This window comes from Anolis carolinensis, chromosome 2 (assembly GCF_035594765.1).
Source record: "Anolis carolinensis isolate JA03-04 chromosome 2, rAnoCar3.1.pri, whole genome shotgun sequence".
In the NCBI taxonomy this organism is placed as follows: Eukaryota; Metazoa; Chordata; class Lepidosauria; order Squamata; family Dactyloidae; genus Anolis; species Anolis carolinensis.
In genome coordinates, this window is record NC_085842.1 from 131981523 (window position 1) to 131991765 (window position 10243).

The 10243-nt window shown below is 45.7% G+C and overlaps 1 protein-coding gene across 2 annotated transcripts in view; it reads right to left on the reverse strand.

Moving 5' to 3' along the window:
• Nucleotides 1-10005, reverse strand: part of abcc3 (ATP binding cassette subfamily C member 3) — a 100581-nt gene extending 90576 nt beyond the window's left edge. For both annotated transcript variants that reach the window (XM_008104523.3, XM_003217307.4), the window contains exon 1: nucleotides 9611-10005. In XM_008104523.3, coding sequence (XP_008102730.1) covers nucleotides 9611-9640 — 30 coding nt within the window. In that variant the 5' untranslated portion in view covers nucleotides 9641-10005. The remainder of the gene's footprint in view (nucleotides 1-9610) is intronic.
• Between the last annotated feature and the right edge of the window lie 238 nt (nucleotides 10006-10243).

Below are 10243 nucleotides of genomic sequence, written 5' to 3' on the forward strand. Positions count from 1 at the left end.
TGCGCTAGTCTTTTAACTTCAGCTTCAAGTGTTGACTTCAATCAAATCAAAGACTCTTTTAGTTAAAAAAATACAGTGAAGTTTGGAAAGACCATCACAATTTGCCAGCAAATTGTTTTGAGGACTTAATCAGACTATAACTTCTTGTTGTGTGCCTTTAAGTTGTTTCCAACTTATGACAACTTAAAGTGGATCTAGCACAGATTTTTTTGGGCATTATTTGTTTAGAGTGTGCCTTTGCCTTCTTCAGTGGTTAAGTGTAACTTGCCCAAGATCACCCAGAAGGTTTGCACAACCAAGCAGGAATTCAAACCTTGACCTTGGAGTGGTTAACAAACCTGTTCAGCTCTTGGACTGGTTTTGACTTTTCGTTGCATATTTCCTTGCAAGTAAACCCTTGAGGAGATAGGGCAGGCTACAAATAAAGTTATTATTATTCCAAACAAGATAGTTTCATGTAACCCCATTTGATTTACTGTCTTGCATTATCTGCAAGAGTTTCCTCCCTAATAACTGTCTGTGGGAGTACTAAAGTCTGAATCTGGATTCTACAAGGATTGTGCAAACTAAGAGACTATACAACTATTCCATTAATTGGCTAGAAACTAAAGTTCAAAACTATCAAAATGAACTTCCTCAAAATTCCCCAAATTAAAAACCAGCAAGACTATAATCATATTATAAATTCTAGAACCTCAACTTATCATTTACATATTTTGAGAAATGTAATACTGAGGGTAGCATGGGACCTATATTGCTCCCAAACTTATAGTCTGCTACGTTAACAAGTTATAAGTTTTTTCCTTTATGGCTCACTGGGCAATTGTTTGTGCTTCTACTGTTACACAACTAAAATATATTTGGATTCATTGCCTTCAATGTACATCCTCGCTATTCAAAGTGATGTTTTAAGTTTTATTCACTAGCACATCTCCCTGACCTGCTATGAGAATTGTTACTAAAAAACTAACTTGGATTTAAGATCTAAGCAGGACACATGAACAGAAATCCCTGTCCAATGCTACAGTGTAAACCTGAGCTGAGTCACAGCTTCTGAATGGCAAGCCTCACTAGAATTTTACAATTAAGAAGTAAGCAATCTTGCTATGAAAAATGTGTACCCCACAGGATTGTAAAGTAATTGCCACAAATCTGATTGTTCTGGATGATGCCTCAAGGAGTGACTCAGCAACATCCTGAGTACAGTGCTGAAAAACACTGTTTCATTCAATTGCACAAACAGAGCTAAAGATTTCAATTCCAAAAGGACCCTGCAGGAAATGGTAGTCCCCAGAAGACCATTATCTTATAGCACAGTGGTTCTCAACCTGGAGTCCCCAGATGTTTTTGGTTTTCACCTCCCAGAAATCCTAACAGCTGGTAAACTGGCTGGGATTTTTGGGAGTTGTAGGCAAAAAACATCTGGGGACTCCAGGTTGAGAGAACCACTGTTATAACATTTTCTGCAATACAGTTCTAAGGCCTCATACCAGCAATATTAGGTTAAAGCATTTAAACAGTGTTAAAACTGAAGGCTGGATGCACTTTTAGCTCCATTTGTTCCTGATGCTGGACCTCTGTCATCTGACATCCACGTGTGGATTCTGATTGTCTGTGCAAGAGTCTGAATGTTTGAAAAGCTGTGGGTGCATATGGCTTCTGAATGACTAGATAACTGGCCATAGAGGATACACAACACGAGATGTACACAGATGAGAGCCTGGGATGGGGCTAAAAGCACAGTCCTAGTTCAACACAAGGTAGTCCTATAGATATTTGTTATAATGTTCATGATAATGTTTAAGGTACTTAAGAATGCAACCAACTGAGGTATTCTTAGTTTATATTGTTACTTTATAAATAAGCTGCCTTATAAGAAGGCATGCACTGAAAGGGAGCAAATCTATTAAGTAATATAAAAGGAACCACAGAGTCTGAAGTAAGAGCCCAAACTGATAAACTGCCACGATTGTGTGTGCCCTCAAACAGCACAGAACAGGAATATCCAACAGCGGCCCCTGCAATTGGCAGACAATATGTGGCCTTGGGAGTTGGCTCAGCTTGATTCAAGTAAAGACCTTGGAAAAGTTACTTTTTGGATAACAACGAGGTTCTAGATATGATGGGCCAAAGCTCTTCCACTGCTACAAGACTTCTCGCTGGTCTAATTTGAAGGCATATCTTACTTCCTTCATAAATGAAACACTGGGTTTGTGAGCTCTTGGTACCCTAGAATCATAGAATCATAGAATAGTAGAGTTGGAAGAGACCACATGGGCCATCTAGTCCAACCCCCTGCTAAGAAGCAGGAAATCGCATTCAAAGCACCCCCGACAGATGGCCATCCAGCCTCTGCTTAAAAGCCTCCAAGGAAGGAGCCTCCACCACAGCCCCGGGGAGAGAGTTCCACTGTCGAACAGCTCTCACAGTGAGGAAGTTCTTCCTGATGTTCAGGTGGAATCTCCTTTCCTGTAGTTTGAAGCCATTGTTCCGTGTCCTAGTCTGCAGGGCAGCAGAAAACAAGCTTGCTCCCTCTTCCCTATGACTTCCCTTCACGTATTTGTACATGGCTATCATGTCTCCTCTCAGCCTTCTCTTCTGCAGGCTAAACATGCCCAGCTCTTTAAGCCGCTCCTCATAGGGCTTGTTCTCCAGACCCTTAATCATTTTAGTCGCCCTCCTCTGGACGCTTTCCAGCTTGTCAACATCTCCCTTCAACTGCGGTGCCCAAAATTGGACACAGTATTCCAGGTGTGGTCTGACCAAGGCAGAATAGAGGGGGAGCATAACTTCCCTGGATCTAGACGCTATTCCCCTATTGATGCAGGCCAGAATCCCATTGGCTTTTTTAGCAGCCGCATCACATTGTTGGCTCATGTTTAACTTGTTGTCCACGAGGACTCCAAGGTCTTTTTCGCACACAGTGCTGTCAAGCCAGGCGTCCCCCATTCTGTATCTTTGATTTCCATTTTTTCTGCCGAAGTGAAGTATCTTGCATTTGTCCCTGTTGAACTTCATTTTGTTAGTTTTGGCCCATCTCTCTAGTCTGTCAAGATCGTTTTGAATTCTGCTCCTGTCTTCTGGAGTGTTAGCTATCCCTCCCAGTTTTGTGTCGTCTGCAAACTTGATGATCGTGCCTTCTAACCCTTCGTCTAAGTCGTTAATAAAGATGTTGAACAGAACCGGGCCCAGGACGGAGCCCTGCGGCACTCCACTTGTCACTTCTTTCCATGATGAAGACGACGCATTGGTGAGCACCCTTTGGGTTCGTTCGCTTAGCCAATTACAGATCCACCTAACCGTAGTTTTGTCTAGCCCACATTTTACTAGTTTGTTTGCCAGAAGGTCGTGGGGGACTTTGTCAAAGGCCTTACTGAAATCCAGGTACGCTACATCCACAGCATTCCCTGTATCGACCCAACTCGTAACTCTATCGAAAAAAGAGATCAGATTAGTCTGGCATGACTTGTTTTTGGTAAATCCGTGTTGACTATTAGCAATGACCGCATTTGTTTCTAAGTGTTCGCAGACCACTTCCTTAATGATCTTTTCCAGAATTTTGCCTGGTATTGATGTGAGGCTGACCGGACGGTAATTGTTTGGGTCGTTCTTTTTTCCCTTCTTGAAGATAGGGACCACATTCGCCCTCCTCCAATCTGCTGGGACTTCTCCCGTTCTCCAAGAACTCTCGAAGATAATTGCCAGTGGTTCTGAAATAACTTCCGCTAGTTCCTTCAGTACTCTTGGGTGTAGCTGATCTGGCCCTGGGTGTAGCTGATCTGGCCTCTGGCCCTCATCTGAAACTGCTGGGAGACTATGGAAGTAAGCTATTATTATGCCACATGAAGCAATAATGCCAGCATGGTTTTCACCTGTGGAGATTCCACCACTTCTTTGTGCTTTCTGTGATTTCTAAAAACAGTGAAGCAAACACAGGAGAATCCTTGCCCAGTGGCACAATAATTTCCTTTTGGGAATTATTTCAGGCTTTGAAGGAGCTAACCAAAGTGCTGAACCACTTAGGGTGACAGGGTTCAGCTCCTTTGATACCATCTTTAAAGTATGGTATAAAGGTCCAGAAGAGATTGACTGAACTTTTCACTTGGAACCAACCAGCCATATCAGTTATACAAATATACCTGGAAAGGCAGATTGACAATTCCAGGGTGAACAGACCTGGCAACATCTCCCCTGACTGGCTTCCCATAGACCTTGGAAGAACAAATCTGTTTCTTAAGCTGAAATCTAGTAAACTACATGCAGTCCTAATGACAGAGATTAAGAGACCCCCCCCCCCAAATCTAGGAAGGAGTGTAGTTACTGTTTGATAAACATGGTCATAGGAAATCTTTTCTCTGAACACTAAAGAGCTGAAAGAATACCTGAAGAATACCTGAAAAAAACTTATTCCCAACTCCAAGATGTTATCATTTGAATGTTTGAGCATTTTGTTTGATACAAAAGATAATAGCAGTTTTAAAAAACTGAAGAGGAGCAAGAGCCTTCTGGAATAATAAAAGCAACTACAAGTTAGAACTAGGGAATAGGTGAAGTCTGGAGGTAGAGAGTGACCTGGGCTGTGACTCAACAAAACAAAAAGAGAATGGGAGAAAGAATACTCTGTTTATAAGGAGCCAGCTGTTTCAGCTATTTCCTTTGTTTTATAGGACCTCAAAACTGAAGTAACTCTTATATCAGGAATTTTGTGAACAATGTATTCAATAACTGGGAAATAGAATACACTTAATAACATGGAGTAAAATCATATCCAAGTTGTTCTATATGTAACACTTCTTAGGATGTGCCATCTTAAACACCAGGGTGAGGAAAGTGTGGCTCCAGGCAACATGGAGCCTAAGCCTTTTTTCTTGACCTCATAAAAAGGGCTGCCAGGTCAATCCCATTGTAAGGGGTATATCTTATTTATGGGCCAGAAGATGTGTTCTATGTAAACATTAGAGAAGTTGCTAAAACTAGTATTTCCAGACAATGTTTATAAATATAACCCTTACATTGCACATTAAATCTCGAGGTGGGGTTTGTTGTGAGTGTGCAAGGCATGTGCTCTTAGTCTAGGGGCATTAAACTGTTTCCCAGTTGCCAGGTTACAAAGGGTTTGTGGGTTCTTGTGAGATCTGAAATTTCACAGGAGCTCTTATGAGAGGCCTTGCTCTCATGAAGCCTGAACTTGGCCTTATATAACCAAGCCTCACGTGTCCTGGTCAATCTTGTCTGTCTGTTATTGCTATTTTTAAAAACCTAAATGCCATAAAACATACCCCTTTAAAAAAAGAAAATCTAGTGAAAAATCATCAGGAAAGGCTAAAATAATTGTAAACCCCAAGCACTGGAGTTGGTCGTTCCCTACCCCCCAAATGGCTAAAAAATTAATTTAAAAATTTAGAAGTACAAACAATTATTACAACAATAATGGAAATGACACCACATAATTTCAAATCCAGTGAAAATGTGCAGTTTCTTGTGGGCAAAAGTAGAACCTCACATAAACCTAAAGCACAGTTGCTATCCTCTATTGTACATATAATTTTGACAAAACTCTTACTACTTTAAAGTAGTGGCAAAATTAGATTTTAAATCTATGAAAGAAATATGAAGTTGTAAGCACACTTCCATTGTCAGATTTACTATCATATCTTTTCTTTACTACCTCATTGGCTCTTGAAGAAAAAAAATATTTTTCCAAAAGTAGATACCAAGGGAGGAAAGATAGTAAAATCTGTTTTTTCAGAGTCCTCAACCTATGTTACCAATTGCATGGTATTTATCTTCTGAATACTAAATCTGGGGGAAAGTGTAGGTCTTATGCAAAAGAACCACTAAATGTGGGAGGCAAAGACAAACACAGCTCTTACTGACCAAAAAGCAATGTTGGCATAATAAACTTTTATGCACATTAAACTAATAAAATTCATATCAGGGGCACCTAAAATATATAAACAGAGGCCCTCCCTAACTTTCAGTTTAAGATCCATCTTAAGAACGAATTCTAACATACAGAAAGGTGGTAAAGTCATTGGTGACAATAGACCAGCTTCAAATCTCCACACAGTCACATTGCTACCACACCCTCTCAGCATAAAGATCTTGGACTGCTTGAATAAAATATGGGATAAAAACCCAATGAATTAATACATCTTTGGAGGGTCTTGCAGGCAAGTGAGTGTCTCTTAGGTAGGGCATGTTGTCATCTTTCTGAAGTACAGTGTTCCCTCACTAATTCGCGTTCCGCGGATTCGCTGTTTTGTGGATTTTCCCATCAGGCCCGCCCTCCCCTCGCAGGCACAAAAGGACCCAGTTAGAGACATGTGACCTGGTCCGTGCTTCCTCCTCAGCCGCCTGCAGGCAACACCAGTAGGGCCTGCCTGCGCCTCATCGACTCAGGAACAACAAGAAAGACAGTACAGTACATTAAAAGAGGAAAAGAGGGAGGGAGGCTATATCTATATATACATATAAATGTTCTGGACTTTTTACCTAGAAGTAGGCAACGAAACTACATGACCCAGAACCACGAAACTTGGCAACACAACCCACCATCCTTGCTGCTAGGTTCTGACAACATAACCAAACATCAGGGATGGAACCATGGCCCAAAAACCCCCCAAAACACGAAAAAGCCATGTGTGCCTGCGCTGACCAGGACGCGGCGCAAGGCCATCATGCGCTCCACCCCCCCCCCCAATGGTCTCTCTCTCTCTCGCTAGCTTGTTCTCGCCGCCGCAGCCATCTTTGTCACCATACCCACACCACCGAGCGCGAGGAAAGAGAGAGAGCGCTGAAAGTGGCAGGATCTTCAACGGAGCTCACAATTTCTTCACCGCTTTTCTTCTGCCTTTCTTCCAAAGCACCGCTGGCCTTGGAAGGCGGAGGGAAGGACAGACCGCCCGGAGAGAAAGCAAGGGCGACAAAAGCGGCGGTTTCAGCTCTCGGGACTGCAGAGCAGACCTTGCTTTACGTCACTAGAAGAGTAAGGTGCCCTCCAAATGGCGGGTCTGAAGATCCTCTGGGGGTGGGAGGGAAGGGGCCAGGAGAGCAAGGTGGCCTGACAAACTCTGCTGCTTCTGAAACTTTGAGGCAAGGGAAGGAAGCGAAGGGGCCAGACGGCTGTATGGCAGGGAAGAAAATGGCGTAGGGCACAAAATGGCGCCAACAGATGCAGCACAAGAGTAAGGTGGCCTCCAAAATGCAGGTCTCAAGATCCTCGGGGGGGGGGGGGGGAGGGAAGAGGCCAGGAGAGCAAGGTGGCCTGACAAACTCTGGCACTTCCAAAACTTTGAGGGAAGGGAAGGGAGCGAAGGGCCGCGAAACAGAGCCACGCATGCTAAATTCGTCAATACAGTAGGTACTACACAACAGTACTGCGTATTCAACTACTTCTTCAGGAGTTCCACTGCTATTCCACTTCAGCCACAGCAAAGCGTGGCTGGGCACAGCTAGTTTATTGAAATAAATAGTGCCGCTATTTTGTGGTTTTTCACGTTTCGCGGGCAGGCCTGGAACCTAACCCCCGCGAAAAGTTAGGGAACACTGTAATTGTTTTCACTGAAACATGACACTAGGACATACCGGAAAATGACATATCTTACATATTGATGAAAACGCTAACTATGTGGACAATTCAGTAAACAATTAATGGTTGGGAAGGACAGAATAACTACACAATCATCTGGAGAACTCCTTGAGACATTCTAGGGTAATGAATGTGGAAATGATAGTCTTCAGTGGCAATGGACTAGCCAATCCTTAATCGAAGAAAGAAAATGTTCTTTTTGGGGGGGGGGGATGGCTGGCCTTATGCCAATCCCATCCAGCAGAAACATACCCTAGAACCACGTACAGGACTGAGAAAATTCCTAGAAAGGACATACTTCGTTAAATTTCAGGGAGGTGAAACCATGGGGGCAAGTTCTGCAGGAACAGGAGGTCATACTGTATGACAATTCTGTATCACTGGGTTGCTGTGAGTTTTCTGGGCTGTATGGCCATGTTCCAGAAGCATTCTCTCCTAATGTTTTGCCCACATCTATGGCAGGCATCCTCAAAGGTTGTGAGGTCTGTTGATGTGGGAGAAACATCAGGAGAGAATGTTTCTGGAAAATGGTCATACATCCCGGAAAACATACAGCAGTTATTCTGGCCATGAAAGCGTTTGACAACGCAAAGTCTTATCAGTAAGCATGTAGGTTGGTTACATTAAATTAACTCAATAATATCGTAGGTTTTCTTGAACTTCAGCGCCTGAGAGATATTTCTAATATATAATAGCTGTAGTATCAGTACACTTTTAAGCTGGCCATGATTGTTGATACAGACTGTACTTGTTAAAATTGCAGTGGCAGTGTAGATGGAGGCTCAGTCCTGCAAGAAAGGATGGGCTGCTTGGCCCCATCTGCTCCCTGGAGCTTTCTACAAACAGGGCACAGCAGATGTACAATACCACTTTAACCACCATGATGAAGTACTATGGAATCCTGGACAAAGCTTCAACATATAATCATTGGGCTATCCAATGTAGGACTGAGTGAGATTTCAATCATTTAATATATATACACACAAAAACACCATCATAAATGTAGAGCTGCTTCTGGCAATTCCCTTGTTTAAATGTATATTGGTTTTGCACAGCTCTGTGAAGGCATAACCAGTGTAAAGTTGAAAATACCTGTTTGGCCAGGTTTGCCACAGTTAATTTGCTGGACGGGGAGGAATCGGTGCCTGTGTGCTCAGGCGGCAAGGTTTCAAGCATGCCAACTCATGTTAGCAGGCATCACTTGGGCAGGCATGGGCAAACTTGGGCCCTCCAGGTGTTTTGGACTCCAACTCCCACAATTCCTAACAGCCAGTGGGCTGTTAGGAATTGTGGGAGTTGGAGTCCAAAACACCTGGAGGGCCCATGTTTGCCCATGCCTGCCTTGAAGCCTCTCCCAGGGCAGGATGAATGCGAGCTCTCCTTTTGTTTCCCTGGGCATCTTTTACTGCATGGATATTACTACCTTTCGATCGTGAATTGATAGGAAAGGCTGACTGGGCGCCGGGGGAACCCCCGGTGGCGCAATGAGTTAAAAATCCTTGTGCCGGCAGGACTGCTGACCGACAGGTCGGAAGTACGAATCCTGCGAGATCGGGTGAGCTCCCATGCGGAGACACGAGAGAAGCCTCCCACAAGGATGGTAAAAACATCAAACATCCTGGCGTCCCCTGGGCAGCGTCCTTCCAGACGGCCAATTGTCTCACACCAGAAGCGACTTGCAGTTTCTCAAGTCGCTCCTGACACGATTAAAACAAACAAACAAAACCGCGCCGGCATCCCTACCACGCCACCCCGCGTGAGGGCCCCTCGCGAGTTTCCTGCCTCCCGTCAAGGCACCCAACGCCCTCCCTCAAACTTGGCAGAAGCGACGTGAGTTTCGTGAGGGACGCAGCTTAACACACACGCGCGCGCGCGCACACACACACACACTTCCCGCAGGAGCCTGGGCTGCCTGCCCTTCCTCTCCAGAGAGACCCTTTCCCACCCTACAGGCGCCCAAGCCTTCTTCACTTTCCCTCGGGGCTTTTTCCGAAGACCCCAGGGCGCGAGTGGGCTTACCCAAAAGCTGGAGTTGCAGAAGGCGTCCATGGCGCGGGGCTGGAGGACTGGCGGGGCAGGCGGGACGCCTCCTGGGGCCCGGCCTCCCTCCTTTCCTTCCTTCCTCCCTCCCTCCCCGCCTGGCGCCCCGCTTCCTCTCCTTAGGCTGAGGCGGATGTTCGCCTCACGCGGGGAAGGGCTTGCCCAGGCGGCGCCCACGCCGAGGAGGGAGGGGCGGCCCAGGCAGAGGAAGAGGCGGCAGCGGGAGGGGGAGGGGCGGGGGCTTCCCTGCCGGGGAATGCTGGCTTCCCTCTGACGTCACCGACTCTGAAGCCTGTGTGTGTGGTGGTGGAGCGCAGATAATTTCCTCCCTCCCTCTCTCTAACTCCAGTGACCGAGGCAACCGGCGTGGGGTGTGGCAGGGAGAGGTGCCCAACCCGGCCAGGTGCCGCCTGCTCCCTCTCAGGCGGGATGCCTGTTGATTGGCGGTGCCTGCCTAGCGGGGCGGGGAGGGGAGGGGCTGGAAGGGAGGGCCCCTTGCGCCTCTTCCAACTCGGTGCCCCGCCAAGGGCCGGGCCCTGGAGAGAGGAGCTGGGAGCAGCCACACTTGGAGGCTGCAAGTCCTCTTCCTCTATCAGCACGGAGACCCCCAAG